This window comes from Corylus avellana, chromosome ca10 (assembly GCF_901000735.1).
Source record: "Corylus avellana chromosome ca10, CavTom2PMs-1.0".
NCBI classification, from domain to species: Eukaryota; Viridiplantae; Streptophyta; class Magnoliopsida; order Fagales; family Betulaceae; genus Corylus; species Corylus avellana.
The window spans coordinates 15,695,228-15,715,972 of record NC_081550.1 but is presented as its reverse complement, the minus strand read 5'-3'; the positions used below and the strand labels follow the sequence as shown (position 1 = coordinate 15,715,972).

The 20,745-nt window shown below is 36.8% G+C and overlaps 1 protein-coding gene across 1 annotated transcript; it reads left to right on the top strand.

The window, feature by feature from the left end:
- The first annotated feature begins 19,607 nt into the window (after positions 1-19,607).
- LOC132163015 (uncharacterized) lies at positions 19,608-20,456 on the top strand. Its single transcript, XM_059573213.1, has one exon. It carries the CDS (start codon positions 19,608-19,610, stop codon positions 20,454-20,456), a length of 849 nt encoding a protein of 282 aa, XP_059429196.1.
- The last annotated feature ends 289 nt before the right edge of the window (positions 20,457-20,745 follow it).

Sequence of the window (20,745 nt, the reverse complement as noted above, 5' to 3'; positions counted from 1 at the left end):
TATATTCAGAAAATATATTTGATATCTAATTTAATGTTCTAAGTTGAAACTGGAATAGCTACACTATAGTACATTCCAAACTGGGTGCACTTTAATGGACTTCTAGTAGACTTGTCAAACTTTTTTTTTTTTGGGGGGGAGAAATTACAGTTTACTCCTTCAAAGTTGACAGCGTTTTTCAATTCGAACATCAAAGTTTCAATTTTTGCAATCCACCCCCACAAAGTTTCAATTTTTTTCAATTCGATCAATATTATCCCAAAATTCCCATATTGCCCCTAATTTTTATTTTTATATTTTTATTTTTTATGAAAAAATAAATAAATTTGGGTCTGCAAAAATGGCCAAATGGCCAAAGGGGTGGCTACGGCCACCTCGAACTTTTTAAAATTTTTTTATAAAAAATAAAAAAAAATAAAAATTAGGGACAATATGAGAAGTTTTGGATAAAATTGGTCAAATTGTAAAAATTTGGAACTTTGGGGAGAGGGGTGGATTGTAAAAATTGAAACTTTGTTGTTCGAATTGAAAAATGCTGTCAACTTTAGGGGGTAAACTGTAATTTTCCTTTTTTTTTTTTTTTTTGAGTGTTAATATATATTAAGGGATTCTATTAAATTTTTCTCTAAAATTATTACACCTATTGCATTAGAATAATATATAATGAACTCTTTAATAATGAACACATACTATTTATTATTTTATTAATAAATAATAGCCCACTTGTGCAACTAGTTTAAGAAGGTCCAAAATAATTTTGCTTTCTTAAAACAAAGATGAATCGCTGGAAAGAGTATATATATATATTGGGTTAAAGTAGTTGCACAAGTGGGCTATTATTTATTAATAAAATAATAAATATTTGTTACAAGCATGCTTGAACGCTTAGTGCAGCCTGATATTCTAAAATCTTCTAAAACCACCTATAGTCTCCTAGTGCATAAGCTGGCGTAATGAATTTCCTTCACTGCCTGAATTCTTTATACCAAATGCCGATTATGTCCCAAAAATTCTGCCAATAAATCAAGGCAGTGCAATATTTTCACTCAAAAAAAAAAAAAAAAAAAATCTCTCCCTCCCTAAGGTCGCGAAGGTTCAAAAAGAGAGAAAAAAAAAAGAAAAGAAAAAGAAGGGAAAGAAAGAAAAGAAAAAGAAGTGATAAATACGTAGTAGAATATATATAGGCTTGGAGCTCTTCAAGTGGGAGTCCTAGGTATAATTCTTTTATCCTTAGTTTATGTCAATTCTAGCTATTAGAATTTAAATTATATCGTTATTGCTCGAGAAAGTGTGATTGAATATCTCAGGGAATGATATTATATTTAATCATCCTTTTAATATTACAAATGCGTCATTGTGCTGCCTAAATATTATTATGTATTTTACAATAGTGTTGTTGTGATGCCCAAGTAATGTTAGAGATTTTTATTAAATATTACACTAATGCCGTAGTAATGCCCGTATGACAGTACAAAAAAATGCTATATTGTCGTTATGATGTCCAAATAGTATTAAGATATTTAGATATGTGATTGTGATGTCCAATTAATGCCAAGATATTGTAAACCTATCGTTATGCTGCCCAAATTTTTAGAATAAGGGCCGAGCATGAAAATAATGTTTCTCGAGGTTTTTTAAGGATCATAGGATTTAAAATGAGGCTTCACAATAAAATAAATACATGTTAATGTGAAAAGAACCATATTAATGCATAAAGTGTACAAACAAAGGAGAGTAAGTATAAGGAACTTTAAGCTCAAAAGGTAAGTTCAAACTTACTGACCCTGCATTATTTTACAAAAGCATGTTAAGTATATTTCGTTAAGCCCAGCTGTTTTAATTACACATATGAATGTATTTTGAAATGTTTTTCATATGTGTTAAATGAAAATGTGTTTCCAAAGGAAATAATTTAAGAAAAGAAGTTGAGTTTTGGAAGGAAACGAGATTTGTGAAAAGAATAATGATATCAAAAATATAATGTTATGTATGAATGCATATAAAGCCCAGCGGTCAGGGAAGGATTATGCGCCTGACACCCTGATGTTAGGAATGGCGAAACAAAGTTGCATAATAGCCTAGCAGTTGAGTGGGGTTACACACTCAACACCTCAAAGTTATGAGAAGGATAAATTATTAGCAATCTTTTGGTTAAGTGGGGTAACACTTAGCAACCTCGAGGGGATAAGTGGGAGTGTAAATTCACTTATGATGCTATGTATGTTAGGAAATGTTATGTTATGTTATGATATGATATGTTATGCAAAGCTATGTACTTAAATTATGATGATTTTTAACTAATGCTCTACTCATTATGTTATGAACTATTTTACCTCTTCATATTATGAAATGTGTAGTTAATTATATAGTAAGTGAAAAACCCTAATCTTACCAAAATTACACATATTCTGAATGTATAGGTGTTTCACACAATATTATGCGGAAATAGATCTGACCTAACAAATAATAATTAACCAAAAACAGATATGCAATGAACAATAAAGAACACAGATATTTTGGTTACGAAGAGGAAACCAATTAGAAAACTCTCTAATTGTAAAACCTCTTGGGGGCAGCCAAACCTAGGAAATCAACTAACTCAGTAAAAGAATAAAGGATTATAAGACGTTCACACTTACAAAACCTTTGCAATATACACGATCTTGTACAAGACAAGCGACCCACTTGCCTTCTACCGCAGTAGCCATTTCCAGAGACAGCTGGCACAATCCTTCTACGTGAGCTCCCTTCACCGGAACTCCGGTTGACTTCACTTCAACAATCAACAAGTATAAACAAACGATCACTCTAAGAGAGAGAACAGACTCTCTATATCACGAACTCTCTTAGCACAAGACGGCGAATTCTAGATGCAGAAATTCGTCCCTCTATCTTCCTATAGAGATGTATTTATAATAGTCCCATCATACCTAGACCTAGGAAAGAGTTTATATTCATTTAAAATTGTTACAGGTATGCGGCGTCCGGACGGGAACATTTGCTGTCCGGACGGGACAACAAAACACAGCCAGAATGTGTTTTTAACACATGGCCGTCTGCAATCTCGTCCGGACGAGATTGCACACGAGCCATTCCGCCCAGCTTCGTAGTCTTCTCTTTATGGCCCGTTTGGACCCAGTAAAAATTGAAATTAGCTAAACCTTGTGAAACATGACTTTGTAGATCCTTGAGTTATCTTTCCAACGCCGCAAAGATTGCTCCAATCAGAGGTCTGAAACTAAAGATATGACATTTTTAGTAAAAGTCGTCCGGACAGGATTCAGACGAGACTGCAGACGAGCTCTTGGGAATTCTTGTTTATTGAGCTCGTCCGGACGGGGTTCAGACGAGACTGCAGACGAGGCTCTCGGGAATTCTTGTTTATCGAGCTCGTCCGAACAGGATTGCAAACGAGATTGCAGACGAGGCTCTCGGGGAAAATAGAATTCTTCGAGCCGAACGGCACTTCTTCTCGTCCGAATGGTAATTGAATGGATGATGAATCTTGGCACTTTTGGTCACCATTTTGCTTACCGAATTAAGCCAACAAGAACTTACAAACTCCCCCTTTGGCAATTCGGTGACAAAATCAATCGGACGAGTCACCATCATCTCCCCAATTTTATACTCCCCCTTTTTGTCACAAATTGACAAAAGGTATCATGTTTCCTGAAACACTCAACACAAAAACATCAAGGCATATGTGGAACAGGAAAAACAATAATCAAACACTTCATGATCACATATAGGAAAACGCATGAAGAAGACAACAAGATCATGAATAACAGAAACTCCCCCTCAATATAAGACTTAATAATCAACAAGAAACTTAAAAAAAAATTTCTCCCCCTCAAAAGTCAAATGAACACACATGATACACACATCAACAACTCATGTATTTTAGCAATGAATATCCCAAACATACTCCAAATATGCAAAATATACATAAGACTAGAAATGGCAAGAAACTCATATTGTTTAGCCCAAGCCAAGAAAAATGTTCCATTCAACCCATGCTTGTGTGTTGTGTGTGTAAGCCATTCAATGAGAAAAAGAATACCAATTTACACAAAGAGGAGAAAGTTTCACCAACACGAAGTTTTGACAAGTAAATTCAATCAAAAGTCAAACCTTATCATACTAGGGCCTAGTCACTCTCATCCAATACAATCCTCTTTTGAAAAAATAGCATAAGTTTGACACAGTGAAAATACATTCCATAAGGAACAATAATTGCTATTTGTTTCACTATTTTGATTCTTTTTCTCTTTGAGAGAGTGTCCTTAAACAATTGGTGCTTTATACAAAAAGAAAGAATGCAGGAATTTTTAAGCCCTAGGTTCAACTAGCATATGGTCAATTTGAAAAAAAAAATATGACTAGTCAAAAACACCTCATGTAGTTACCTAACATACCTCACTTTTCAAAAAAAATTACCTCAAATTAAGCTTAAGTGTGCATAAGAATTAAGCATAGGTAAAACGTACCACATACGCTCAAGCTTTAGGTAACCACAAAAACAAGTCCATTGAAACAATTTTTTATCTCATGCATATTTAGAAGATTCCAAGATGCAAGGAATTAAATCCATGAAAGCAACATAAGAAATTAATGGACTATCTTGGTACATAAGACAAAAGAGAGAAAAGAAAAAACAACCAAATTAAAATATTTGTCTTTTTTTTTTTTTTTTTTTTTTTAAATGCACACAAAACAAAACATGTTAAAAGAAACAAAACACAAACGACAAAAACAAACAACAACAAAAGATTTAAACCGAAAAAAAAAAAAAAAACAAAACAAAAACAAACAAACAAACAAACACCCAACAAACTATGACGCTAGGACACAAATATATATATATATATAAGCAAAGTCTGTCCTAGGCATGCAATGTGCCCACCTAAACTAGGTGAGTCCAATACCACTCCCCCTCAACGGGTGAACGGTATCAACCTTCTTAACCCAAACTTTCTTCATTTTGGGAACAGAAGTGTGACTCTTGTCCAAGTCATTTAACTGGGTGATAACATCCCTTAGCATGCTGAATAATTTCTCATGATTATCCCTAGAATGAAAATAGTCTCTTTTTGAATCATGATTATTCAACTGAAAACAATTAGGCGAATATGCCCAATCTTACCACAGTGATGACATGTAGGAATGAACCTTTGAGAAGGTTGGTTCCTTGGCATATGAGCACGTCTCGGTGTAGAACGAGACACATAGGAATCAGTTAGAATTCCCTTACCTTTCTCACCTCTTGAAACTTGAGGGTACATTTCCTTCTTCTTAGTCAAGCTTTCTTCTTTACAAACTGGTTTCACAAAAATTAACTTTGAAGGAGAAGCAACATTAGTAGAAGGAACAACAGATTTATCAAAGCCCAATCCAGTTTTATCAAACGAATGTTTCTGATTATGCAACATGTGATTTAGGTTTTCACTAGAGAAGGTTTTCAGATGATTTCTTGACTCATTAAGATCATTCTATAAGGATTTTACTTTGGCAATTAACATGTGATTTTCAGACATCAAATTATTATGAATAGCATGCGAATCAGTTAAGGTAATAAAAAGTTAATCATTTTCAAGATTAACTTCTTTGAGTTTCTGCAAGTGCTGCTTATTCAACTTCTTCAATTTAATGCATTCCACATATAGATCATTATAAGCATTTTGCAGATCACCCTCCTCTTCTGATTCATTATCACATATGCCATGTTCACTATCTAGAGAGTTAGACTCACTAGCCACATGTTCACTATCATAAGAAACCCTAAAGGCTGCATAATTAGCACAATTTTCAGCTTTTTCCTCATTGTCTGACTCAACACTTTGAGTCACATTAAAGGCCTTGCCTTTTGAATTTATCAAATTTCCACAATTAGCACAAATATGACCAATACCACCACATTCATGACACTTACGACCACGAGATAATTTATCTGATTTTCATCATTTTTGCCTTCATGATTATCTCTAACCTCATTACTAGGATTCACAAAATTTTTTGATTCCCTACTTCCAAAATTTCCATTGTTTTTGAAAAATTTTCTAAACTTCCTAGCAATAATAGCTATTTCTTCATCGTCTCCAGAATCCTCATTAGAATGAACTACAGATTTACCTTTAGCAGCCTTGATCTTAAGAGCAAGATTTTTTGAGCTTTTGGGCTTAGGTAACATGAGTTCAAATGTCTGAAGAGAACCAACAAGTTCCTCTACTCTCATTGACTCTAGATCTTTGCTCTGTTGTATAGCAATAATCTGAGGTATAAACCTCGCAGGTAGAGATCTTAAGATTTTCTTTATTATCTTAGCATCACTCATTTTCTTTCCAAGATTAATAGTAGAATTTCTAATAGTGCTAAGCTTAGAATAAAAATCATCAAATGTCTCTTCCTCTTCCATCCTAATCTCTTCAAATTGAGAAACTAACATCTGAATTTTTGAAGCTCTCACAATTTTAGTTCCTTCGTGAGTAATTTCCAATGTTTCCCATGCTTCTTTAGCTATTACACATCGAGAAATTCTTGAGAATTCTTCGATGGAGATAGATGTGAAGATGGCATTTAACGCTTTGTCATTCGCAGAAGAAGCATTCTTTTCATCCTTTGAAAATTCGGCAATTGCCTTATCAGGATTAGTCCATCCAAATTCAACAATATGCCAAACGTCCACGGATTTGAGATATGCTTTCATACGAATTTTCCAAAACGTATAATTGGATCCGTCAAAGACAGGAAGTGAGTTAGGTGCAACTGTGTGAGACATATTATGAGGAGTCTAGGATCACACTCAGGAAATTAATCCAAACAGAGTGAACCTGCTCTGATACCAATTGAAAAACCCTAATCTTACCAAAATTACACATATTCTGAATGTATAGGTGTTTCACACAATATTATGCGGAAATAGATCTGACCTAACAAATAATAATTAACCAAAAACAGATATGCAATGAACAATAAAGAACACATATATTTTGGTTACGAAGAGGAAACTAATTAAAAAACTCTCTAATTGTAAAACCTCTCCGGGGCAGCCAAACCTAGGAAATCAACTAACTCAGTAAAAGAATAAAGGATTACAAGACGTTCACACTTACAAAACCTTTGCAATTGACACGATCTTGTATAAGACAAGCGACCTACTTGCCTTCTACCGCAGTAGCCCTTTCTAGAGATAGCTGACACAATCCTTCTATGTGATCTCCCTTCACCGGAACTTCGGTTGACTTCACTTCAACAATCAACAAGTATAAACAAATGATCACTCTAAGAGAGAGAACAGACTCTCTATATCACGGACTCTTTTAGCACAAGACGGCGAATTCTAGATGCAGAAATCCGTCCCTCTATCTTCCTATAGAGATGTATTTATAATAGTCCCATCATACCTAGACCTAAGAAAGAGTTTATATTCATTTAAAATTGTTACAGGTATGCGGCGTCCAGGCAGGAACATGTGCTGTCCGGACGGGACAACAAAACACAGCCAGAACGTGTTTTTAACACATGGCCGTCTGCAATCTTGTCCGGACGAGATTGCACACGAGCCATTCCGCCCAGCTTCGTAGTCTTCTCTTTAAGTCCCGTTTTGACCCAGTAAACATTGGAATTAGCTAAACCTTGTGAAATATGACTTTATAGATCCTTGAGTTAACTTTCCAACGCCGCAAATATTGCTCCAATCAGAGGTCTGAAACTTAAGATATGACATTTTTAGTAAAAGTCGTCTGGACAGGATTCAGACGAGACTACAGACGAGGCTCTCGGGAATTCTTGTTTATCGAGCTCGTCCGGACGGGGTTCAGACGAGACTACAGACGAGGCTCTCGGGAATTCTTGTTTATCGAGCTCGTCCGGGCGGGATTACAAACGAGATTGCAGATGAGACTCTCGGGGAAAATAGAATTCTTCGAGCATCCGAACGGCACTTCTTCTCGTCCAAACGGTAATTGAATGGATGATGAATCTTGGCACTTTTGGTAATCATTTTGCTTACTGAATTAAGCCAACAAGAACTTTTAGTAAGAAAATGCGAGAAAATATTATTACGATTTATTACTATGTATCAAATTATCTATAATCTGGTTTACCATTTAGCCATACGTTTATTAAAACTTATTTGTGAAAACCCTGCATACATGGCTATTTAGTAAACACTGGTGATAAGATTGAATTTCAAATAAAGATGGGCTCACATTATAAATGGTTAGTTTGCTTGAACTTACTGAGCCATAGACTCACACTTCTACCCGTAAAACCATAATGATTCTACAGATGTCATTGCAAAGACTGTCGCTGATGATCTGTACGCCTGATTAGAATTTTACCCTGAAGGCTTGTAGGAGGCTTCTACTTTTGAAGAACTGTCTTTCCATAAGTTAGTATGGTTAGTTTAGTTATATTTACGACGCCTATGACTCATTGTATTGGGGATAAAGTTGTGATGTCATAATGATGTATAATAGAAGCTCTGGCATGTATTTATTAGCGAGTGTTGATTATAAAAAGAAAAGAAAAATTTATTATTGGTTTTCTACTATGTTATTTAGTAAGGAAAAAGTAGTAATGTCACGTGAGAATTTAAATAATTGCACTTACGGCTTGCCTAGTAAAGCCGGGGCGCTACAACTACTCCATTTGGTGATGGCACCAAAGTCTTACTCCTCTAGACAATTCGCGACATGAATAGAATTTTGAATATTCATGAGCTAGTCTTTTGCTCCAGTGAGACACGTGTTATCCCCAAATGTAGGACACAAACATCGATTAACTTCTTCAAGCTGGACTGCTATCTTCTACAGGTTGGCGCAACCTCCATGAACTTTCTGGCCTATTTGCTTAGTTGAACACACTATTCGCTATATGTGCCTTCTTTGATACCTTTCTCTGAATACCTTGTCATTTTCCGAAGAGACGATCGTTAGACTACTCTCACAAGAAATTATATCTTACATTATTCGCAACTTAATACAAACTTACTATACCCTTAGGAAAAAACTACGTCACTCAACACCTAGATTACCAAACATAGAAACTCATCTCTTCTTAGACTAATCATAGCCTATGCTCTGGTACAAAATAAAATTTATACCTTAGATCTTATAGAGGCTACACTCTAATTAGATCAATTCCAATGGTCCACATAGCAAATAGTAGCATCACTCTGCAAGAGCCTCATGTTAGTGCAGAATAAACCACATAGGCAACGTCATATTATAAATATGCACATATAGCAAATCCACGATGCACCACAAACAATCAACACAATCCTAGTCTCATAAAAGTTTCGACTTATTAGATTTTCTTGAAGCTTTTAACATTCATATAGCTCTTGTGTCATCCCTAGACCCGACTCTATGAACCTAGCTGCTCATGATATAATAATTGCTTTGGTAACAAGTTCCGTGAAGAACTTGATACCATTCGCTCTAATACCAAATTTTATGGCGACTCGCTTGATAAAAACATGATTTTAATTTTATTTTTTTTAAAAAAAAAAAAACTGATAACCCACAACAAAGTGGATTGTCACAGTGGCATGACGATATCGTAGTATACCATGAACCCATGCATTAACCTGATTGACAATATAATAAGTCTCACGAAACCATATGCTTAATCAATGATTCATTAGAGTTCATATCCTTACAGTGAAATATAAATAATATGGGTAACTTCACTTTAGACCCTTGAATTGTCACGCGATTTGACAAGCTCCCCAAACTTCAAAACCTTTCAATTTGGACTCATGAATTTTTAATTGCAATCAATTTGAACCCATCCGGCAAATTTTAAATGTTAAAAGTGAGATAATGACGTTTATACCTCTGAAATTTTTTATAAAAATATAAATTTACCTTTAATTTCAAATTAAAAAAAAAAAAAATTAAAAAATTGCAGTCACAAGGTTTTTTTTTTTAAAAAAAAAAAAAAATGAAAATTAGGGATATTTTGATATTTTTAGGTATTGTTGTTAGGAGTTCACGACTAAATCTGATTGAGGGGTTCAAATTCATTGCAATTGAAAGTTCAGGAATCCAAATTAAGAGGTTTTAAAGTTTTGGGGGGCTTGTCAAATAGCGTGGTAATTCAATGCTTTAAAGTGAAGCTACCCTTAAATAATATTAGACATAACATAACATATTTTAACTGACAAATACCTCTATGTGAATAAAGTTTTACATACAAAAGAATGATTGTACAAAAATGTCCCATGCAACACGAGTCATATACAAACACAAATGTCTAAGCATATACATGAATGCTCTACAAAATTGGACTAACAGCTAGTCCAGTAAAATAAAACATCCGATGTATCTATGCCTTAAACATCGTGGTATCCCAGATACATAGCCATTGGGTCATCATCTATGGCCATTGTACTTGCATCAATAACATCTTCTGCACCATGGAATCAACACCACCCATGATGAAGGCGGATTTATGAGCTTGCCGTCTCCATAAAATAGGGACACTCAGCCCTGCGGTAGGAGACTTGTATTCATCGTTGTTTTCGTGTTTGTATCGTCATGCTGTTTTCATTTTGTTTCATTGTTCATGTGTTGTTCATGCTCATGTCATAAAAACCTTGAGCTCATATGCTATCATAAAATCATAGAATTATGTCATAAACTATGCAAACCATTAAAATCCCCATCAGGAACCGCGTCATGACCAGCTCGTAACCACTCCTGAAGAAATGCTCACTGTTTTCTCATCAACTGCGTTGTTAGGATGGGCTTGTAACAAGACTAAATGTGAACTCATTGTTTTCTCGCTAGCTGCATCGTCAAGACGGGCTTATAACAGGATTGTAGTTAAACTCCCTATTTTCTCGTCAGATGGATCGTCAGGACGGGACACGTGACGCCAATGAAGAAGAAGCTTCCTAGTATCTCATGAGATGCCCCGTCAAGATGGACTCATAACGAGGATGAGTTTTTTTGTTCTTCTTGTCATGATGACACTCTTTTCTCGTTAAAACATGGACATTTCCAAATCTCGAATTTGTGAAGTTTTGTTCATCACTCCTAATGAGAAATGAGTCTTGTTAAGACGCGAAGAGTAAAATATTTTCCTATAAAAGCTTTTTCCTGTTATTGTTCAAGCTAGACTTTTTGGGAAACAAGATAAGGATTATTATATCTGAAGCTTTTGCCTAAAAGCACTTTTTACTAAAAAATTTTATTTCTCAAACGCAATTCCAAACATGCTATTACTCTAAAAATGGTCAAAACACACTTTGGACGAAAGTTCAAAAATGAAGCTTTTGCCAAAAAAACGTTTTTTTGACTTAAAAAAACTTGGTTTTATAACCAAAAAACTTAAACCCCTTATGAGTAACCCCAATCTTTTGAGGTTTTCCAAACAAAACCAGACTTTTACTCTTTATTGCTCGAATGTTCGCTAGGGGGACCATCCAAACGTTCGCCCTTAACCTTAGTGTGGGCATTTGCTAAGGGGACCACCACGAGCGTTCGTTGACCAGTCTTTGGGCCATTGGGTAATACCCAAATGTACACCTCAACCCTTTGGTCCACTATGTAAAAAGTACTAGAACGTTCACCCTCAAAGTACCCAAATGTTCGCTAACACTCTGAAAAGTAATTTTAACCCATTCTACACATTTTCAGAGGATGGCACACCTTCATCCCTATAAAAACCCATCTCTTCGACCTTTAGTGGAATGACCCAAATAATTAACTAGGCTTAGATAGCTTTGTTAGGGGATTATTTGGATCTTTGAGTCATTAGAAGGACCTGGACCCTTCGAAGGAGTTTTCGGAGGACTTGTAAGATCTGGGTGAGTACGAACTCACATAATACTAGTCATTTCTTTTCCCACATTGCATGACTATTTTGTGTACCAAACATGCATTTTACAACTCTCATGAAATACATTTTGTTGCATTATGAACTCTATCATTTGTGAAAATGTACTACATAACAAGATAACGAGAAATGAGACTTGTAATAGTATGCATGAAAAACACGGAGAATACTAATTGCATCGTATGACATGGTACACCAATATGTGAGGGATAACGGCCATGGGCTTACTATACATGTTGTAGTGACTCAAATTATTAGTTAGGCTTAGGACAGTTTAATTAGAGGGTTAATTGGACTTTGGGTCACTAGGGACACCTAAAGAGGCATTTTTGGCATTTTGGAAATTCAGAGCTACAGTGGACGAACGCTCGTGCGAGGACCACATGAGCGCTCGCCTAGCAACCGTACACGAACACTCGTGTAGGGACCAAGACGAACGCTCGTTGAGTTTTTGTTGACCGCTTGTTTTTACCAGCGCGTGCCACCTGCAACTCTGACCAATCTAAGCTACAGTACACGAGTGCTCAACACTATGGTACATGAGCACTCGCACCTTTTCAGAAATTTTTCCATTTTGTCCTCAACCTCTTTTCCTTATAAAAACCCACCCCCATTCGAGAACAATGGTGGGTTGAAAGCTTTTCAAAATCGTTCTTGGTTTTACAAGGAAATTGGGTACAAGAACTTGTTATGGCATCTTTTAAAACTTGTAACATTAAGCGAGTAGTAACAACAACATGAAAGAAGGATTAAGAAGTCACCTTAGAAGATAGCTAGAGCTCCACACCTTCTCATTCTCCAAGAACACTCACAAACCTCACAAACTCTCAAAAACCAACCAAGCAGGGTTTTTCTCTAAGGCAATAGAGGCTAAAATGAGGGTTAAGGGTCGTATGGGGGGAGGGGTTTATATAGGGGAAAACGCTGAGGGCGCTGCAGGAGAAAGTTTGAAAATGTGTGAGCATTCATGTACTATGGTGTCTAGTGCTCATGTACTATTCACAATGGGTTAAAAATATTTTTTAGGTGTACGATTTGGGTATTGTCCAATAGTCTAAAAATTGGTCAACGAGTGCTCGCGTACTGTAACAGCGAGTGGTCGTATATTGTTCATAAAAGGTTAAAAATGTTTTTCAAGTGTATGAATGGGTGAAAACCATCGGTTAACAAAAATTCAACGAGCGTTAGGCCTGGTCCCCACATGAGCGCTTGTGTGGTCCCCTACGTGAGAGTTCGTGTATTGTAGCTCAGAAAGTCCAAAATTTCGAAAATGACCCTCCAACTGTCCCTAGTGACCCAAAGTCCAATTAAACCCCTAACCAAGCTGTCTTAAGCCTAGTTACTTATTTTTGGTCGCTACAATGGTTGTGATATAAGGGTCTTGGTGTAGTGACCCAAATAATTAACTAAGCTGGGGTCGTTACACTTGGATCCAATGGTTATTTCATGGCCGGCGTAACCTTAATTGGCAGGCCACTACAGGACGTACATTATTAGTAGCGTGAACCACTCGAGGTCGGACTCGGTCGGGTTGCTAATGTTATGGATAGTAGCGTATAGTGACCAGGGCACCAGCATAATATTACAGGTCCATTAGGACAGCGCCAACCCTATTGAGAAGGGGTAATATCTCGAGTATACCATATATAATAGTTATTACCTATAAAACATTAGTTTTCTGCATTAAAATACTTAGGTGATTGCCGCTGGAAGTACACATATTTCTCTTAATAAAACAATATTTTATGGTGTATTAACAGAGACAACACCTCTTGTAATCTTTATCAAACTACACGTTTATTTCTGCTCAATGAAAACTAGCTCATGTCATACTTATTCGTGAGGTTTACTTACTAAGTCATTAGACTTATGCGGTTATTACATCTTGTAGGAAACCTATTTCTAGAAAGAGAAGAGTAGCAAGGTTTCCACTACGAATTTACTTAAGACCAGAGATCTTTATGTTATCAGGCTTGATGAGGTTATTATTTTTATTAGTTGCTTTGTGTCAATGTTTCGAAGATAATATATGCTTCTTTATAGCTATTCGATTTTTCAGATTTACCTTATCTTCCTATGCATTAACTCTGAACTAGCTTAGAGGGGCGGTTTCCTAGTTAGTTACCAGTTAGCTATATTAGGGTAATTACCAGTAACCCTACCAGACTGGTCAATGTCATATTTGGGGGCGTTACAATTTTCCTTAAAAACGTGCGATATGTTAGCTGACTGAGCACGCGTACGATATGAGCATGCCTATTTTTGCATAACTTGGTTACTGTCTTAATAATTGATTGATAAAATTCATCGTATAACATGGTACACCACGACATGCGGTATAATGGCCATTGGCTTACTATATGAACTTGATTCTTTGGTCAATGTGTGTGTGGATGTGATATATGGGACATGGATCCAATAGTTATTTCGTGGCCAGTGCAACCTTAATTGGCAGTCACTACAGGATGTACATCATTAGTAGCGTGGAGCATCCGAGGTCAGATTCGGTCGAGCTGCTACTGTTATGAATGGTAGCGTAAAATGGTCGGGACACCGGTATTGTATTACAGGTCCTTCGGGACAGTGCCAACCTTGCTGAGAAGGGGTAATATCTTGAGTAAACCATATATGATAGTTATGACCTAATAAAATATTAGTTTTCTGCATTAAAAATCTTAGGCGATTGCCACTGGAAGTACACCTCTTATTCCCTACAAAATGATATTTTTATGATGTATTAACAGAGTTAACACATCTTTCAAATCTTTGTTAAACTATATGTTTATTTACACTCAATAATAATTAGCTCATGTCGTACCCAACTGTGAGGTTTACTTTTTAAGTCTTCATACTTACGCCATTATTGCATTATGTAGGAAACCTCTTCCTAAGGAGAGAAAGGTGCGAGGTTGCCAGTACAGACCTACTTAGACAACAAAGATCTTCATGCTGACGCCGGGTTTGATCAGGTTATTTGTATTTCTATTAGTTGCTCTGTGTCTGTGTTTCAAGGATAATGTATGCTTCCTTTATGATTACTAGATTTCTCAGATATATTTCACATTCCTATGCATTAACTTTAATTATACTTAGAGGGGTGGTTCCCGAGTTAGCTACCAGTTAATTATATTGGAGTAATTGCCAGTAACCATACCGGACAGGTCAATGCCAAATTTGGGGGCGTTACATTCGGCCACCCCCCGACTTGCACAACGGGGGTGGTTTCAACCACCTTTCAACCACCCCCCCCAAGGTTGTTGGGGGTGGGGTGGCGCGGCCACCCCATTTGGCCTGGGGTGGTTTCGACCACCCCCAAAGATAGGGCTGGTAATTTTGACACGACCCGCGAACCCGACACGAAGTTAACAGGTATTGGGTTTGGGCTTATCGGGTTCGGGTCTTAATCGGGTCTACCCGATTAAGACACGATTATTCGTGTCTGGCGGGTCGACGACCCGCCAAGCACTTTTAATAAATGGGTCTGGCGGGTCACCCGTTTATTATTATTATATTTTTTTTATAAAAAACCTATGTCTAAGTTCTAACTAAGTTAACCCTAACACTTATGACTCACTCACGGCTTCATTTCACTCTTCACTTCACGACTTCACAGTTTTCACTTCACTGGCCTATTCCTTGTTTTTCCGTTACTTTTTCTATGTGGGTCTATATATTAAAACATTATCTTTTAAATCATTATTTATATATTAAAACATTCTCTTTTAAAAATTCTTATTCTTCTTAGATGGTTAGGATAAATTTGACCAGTTCTTTGGCCTAAGAGATCCCTTTATTAAATTATTTTTTCCAATTTTGATTAAGGTTTTTTTTTTTTTTTTTAAACGGGTCGGGTTGGGTCTTGTCGTGTCTACCCGATATGACCCGGTTATGCTAAACGGGTTAAGCGGGTCGTGTCGGGTTACCCGGATATTTTTCGTGTTATAATTGTGTCAGACCCACTAACCCGTTTAGCTAAACGGGTCGTGTTCGTGTTTCGGGTAATCGGGTCGCGGGTCTTAACAGGTCCTAATAGGGTCTACCCGATTACCCGTTTTGCCAGCCCTACCCAAAGACCACTTCTAAAAATATATATATTTTTTATTGGCCTTTTGAGGTGGCAAAACCACCTGGTCTGGGGTGTCCAAACCACCTTGTTTGGGTGTCGAAACCACCCCAGGCCAAACGGGGGTGGCCGAGCCACCCCCAACAGCCTTGGGGGTGGTTTTGGTCGCCACCATTTTGTAAGTTGGGGGTGGTTCAGCCACCCCCAACTGGCCAGGGGTGGCTCCAACCACCAATTTTCAAAGTTTCTTTTTTTAATGTTTTTAATAATTTTAATTTTAAAAAGTTTTATTTTTTATTTTTAATTAGGTATATGTATACGTGTCAATTTTTTAGGGGTGTTGATGTAGATTTCTGTCAATTTTTGGATGAAATTTAGACGAATGTACGATCTCCGTTTTTAGCCATTGTCAAGGTACTATTTGTGATATAAAATGAAACTGAGGGGCCAAAAAAGTATGTAACCCTAATTATTAAGATTAATGATGCAATTGCCACAAGTGTTCGATAAGGTCGGATTGTTGTTGAGAAAGAGTTTGATTCTCTAATGTTGATATGCCTTTAAATGTAATTTGCTCGTGAAAAATTTGTACGTGAGGAGTTTCATTGATTTTGTTCATATTCAAAGTCAATAGCATCGTTAGCATTTCACACATTTTTAAATGATTATGTTATGCATTATTATGCACATCAAATCCTATTGCATTTACTATTCTACATTTACACTGCTCTCAAATCCTACGACATTCACTATTGAATTCATATTGGTTAGTCATTTTGGTAGGTCACATTGATCATCTACCTTTAAACATGATAAAAAATGCAATAAAAAATTGAACAATATAAAGTACTTATTCAATGTATATATTTCTAATAAATGAATGACGGTATATGATTTTGGCTAATCAAACACGCGTGTATTGCTAAAGAGATGAAAACATGACTTAAAAACTCATCTTAAAACTGGACCTAGAAGAAATGCAACTCTTTGCTTGTGTAGCCCAGCTATTGTGGCTAAGAAGGAACGATGTTGTCTTTGGAGGACAGTTGTCAACTCCAGCAGAGGTGATATGGCAAGCCAAGGAGCAAATTGCGGCTTTTGATAGGGTAGAGATGGGGAGATGTAAAGGGTTGATCACACGAAAAGCTGAGGGAAATAGTACGTGGCAAAAACCACCCAAAGGTTTCTACAAACTCAACTAGGATGCCTCTCTCGATGGGTCAAGGAGACAAATGGGGATTGGAATAGCAATGAGGAACCATGAGGGTGTTCTGCTGGTTTCAACGTGTGCAACTAAGGAGCATGTCACCGACCCTGGAATTGCTGAGGCTCTAGCAGCGTGGCAAGCAGTAGAACTTTCGCAATGGTTGGGATTGAGATGTGTTGTGCTAAAGGGGGACGCCCTGGAAATAATTAATATCCTCAAGCGGGATGGACCATGGATGGGGAGTTACGGCCATTTGATCCAAGATGCCAAGCAATTGTTGGGGCACTACATGGAGTGGAGGGTTAATCATGTATACCGTGCAGGAAATGGAGTGGCCCATAACCTTGCGAAGCTAGCTCTTTCTTTAGGCCAAGATGTGTTATGGCAGGATGATTTTCCTTATAGTATTCAGGAACTTGTACGTACTGAGCAAGGCTTGAATTAATCAATGAATTATTTCTTTCCTCAAAAAAAGAAAAAGAAAAGAAAAGAAAAGAAAACTTATCTTTAAGAAAACCAAAGCTTCCTTTAATTGATCAAGCAGATCATCGATCTTGGGCAGAGGGTACTTATTCCTGCTAGTCACTCGATTTAATTCTCGAAAATCTATGCACAGCCGCATCAATCCATCCTTCTTCTTTACAAACAACACAAGTGTTCCTCATGGTGACACGCTCAAACGAATGAAACCCCAGTCTAACAGCTCCTAAAGTTGTTCCTTTAATTTTTTTTAACTCTGTCGGTGCCATATGTTATGGAGCTTTGTAAATTGGTTGAGTTCTTGACACTAAATCAATAGTGAACTCAATTTCTCGACCATGTGGTAATCCTAAATAAACTTTTGTAAACACACCACCAGAATATTCTCCAACTTCAATTCACTCTCCAGCTTAGCCATCACATAAGCTAAATATGCACCACCGCTTTTTCTGACACTCCTTTTTGCTTGGCTTAGAAAGTCGAGGCACTCAGTAGCGGAGCAAAAGAAATTAAGTAATTTATGATACAATATGTGTATCACAAAAATTATATCTATAAAAGTTCATAAATATATGCTAAATTTATATATTAACAACTTAATTTGTTAGCACTAGTGCAAAACGATTGAAATAAATAAAGTTAAAATTGTAGTATACGCTCTTTTAAAGAAACAAAGTCATAAAATATCGAACCTGAATTGAAGCACTGTGCAATTTCTCTATCAAAATAGATAACTAAATTATTTGCAAGAAATTCATCATCTATTTTATTGCGAAGTCTTATTTTAACAACTTTTATTATTGAAAATACTCATTCGGAAGTAGTTGTAGATATTGGAAAAGTCAAAATAAAATAAATAAATCTATTAATAAAATGGTATGTCTTTACTAAATCTTGAAATTATTAAGCACATAAGATTGACAATACTTCAACTGAAATCTCAAATTAAGTTTTTACTCTCATAATAAAAAATTAATAGGATAATACAGCTTTTTGCCTTATAAATCTGCAAGTTCTCTCTCAACTTCTTTTTTTTTTTTTTTTTCTAAAAAAAAAAAAAAACACTCACACACATTTTCTACATATTTTGTAATATAACATCTACATGTAAATGAGTAAATCCATGCCTTAAAAGCCTAAAAGACAGCTGGAAGGCTGCAACTAGCAAGTTCTTAGATTTCATTTAAGACTATTAGAGAAAATTATATTAAAAAGAAAAAACACTAGTGCATGTCTACACACGAGAGATTTTCACAGACATTATTTACAGAGATTTTCATACAGTCATACCTTTTTAGTAGGGCTGATGTGCCTACACAAAAGAGATTTTCATAGAGATTATTTACATGCTTGTCTGTATCCTATTAGTGATTTAAAAAACTTACGAGTAAAGCCTCGATGTAGAGTAAAAAAGAAACCCAAGTGGGGCTCTCACTAAAAGTCTTAAAAGGTAAAAACAAGACATGCAGCCTGCAGGGCCATTAACCCATGGAGTTCAAACATTTTCTTACAAATCAAAGTACGATAGAAATTTTTCAACAGTTCGTGGGGCCACGGCCACCACTGGCCTACATGTGGCTCCGCCACAAAGGGCGCTACACCTGATATGTCTAGCTTCTACAAAACTTTCTTCAATGGATACTCAGTAAGAATTCTAACAGTATGTGCTTGTGTAAAGGATAAACACTCTCACAAGATAATCTCCAACGTTATCCCAATAGACTCAAGATAACAAGCTATAATTTAAATTAGGATAAATTACATATTTGAAACTGTTTAGATAGATTACATTATCTTAAAGAGAGTTTGTATATTTGAATTGTAAAGTTTCAGATTATAAATATAATCAGCCTATGCTAGACTATAGCAAGGTGGAAAATATTAAATTCTCTGATTTTACATAGTATCAGAGCAATCAAAAGACTAAAGTCAATTACTCTCCTTCCGCAATTTTTTTTTTTACTACGTATATATTTTTTTTCTCCCCGCACATTATATACTTGCTGCTCATCAATGGCAGCCGAACCCACTTTTCCTCAACTTGTTACCTTCTCCAACTTCAACCTCAACAAACTCACTCAAGACAATTACCCTACATGGTTGCCCCAAGTCATTCCACATCTCAAAGGGGGTAATCTTTTTGGGTATGTTGATGGATCTATTCCATGCCCACGGCCCTCCATCACCACCGTGAAGGAGCACATTTCCTCCACTACGATGAATCTGGCCTATCTCCACTGGGAGATGCAAGATCAAATCATCCTCGGTTTCCTCACCTCCGCCATATCGGAAAGGATGATATCTCATGTAGCAAGCTGCAAAACGTCCAACCAAGCTTGGACCAAAGTAGAGACCCTCTTTGCGTCTCAATCCAAAGCACGTATTTTAAACGTGTACTTTCAGTTAGCCACTTTGAAGAAAGCCAACCTATCCATCGTTGATTATTTCCACAAGTTTCAGACTCTCATCGATGCCCTTGCAACCGTCAATAAACCTCTCAGTGATCTTGAGAAACAACTGTTTCTCCTTGCAAGACTTGGTTCAGAATACACCCCTTTTGTCACCTTTGTTACAACAAGAACTGACATCCTCTCCATTAAAGAAATTTATGCTCACCTATTGGCCCATGAGCTGTATCTTGAACAAACTCAACCAGCCATGGACGTCTCAGATGTAGCTGTGCATCTTGCCTCCCAAAATCCACCTCACCGGGGTGGTTGTAGCAATCGTGGAGGCTATTACAATTTCGGTCGTGGCTCCTCCTTCAACCGTGGAGGCTATCGTGGCTATGGCCGTGGCTCCTTCCCAACTGGCCGTGGCTCCTACAACCGTGGATCCTCTTCTACAAGTCCTCTTTGCTAGATCTGTAATCGTTTGGGTCATGTTGCAATCGATTGCTACCAACGCTATGAAGAGCATACCACTACTTGAGAGCCTTATCCCTTCATGCAAGCCAACTTCTCTGCTCCATCAGGCAGCCTAGATCAAAACTGGTATCTCGATTCCGGCGCCACACACCACCTCACATCCGATTTCTACAATCTCAACCACCGCTCCATCAACTACATTGGATCTGACCTAGTCCATATGGGTAACGGTATTGGTTTAACCATTCTAAACACGGGTGACACCCTTCTATCTTCTCCTAATG

Coding starts and splice junctions, on each gene's coding strand:
- LOC132163015 (XM_059573213.1), top strand. CDS start 19,608: ATGGCAGCCGAACCCACTTTTCCTCAACTTGTTACCTTCTCCAACTTC.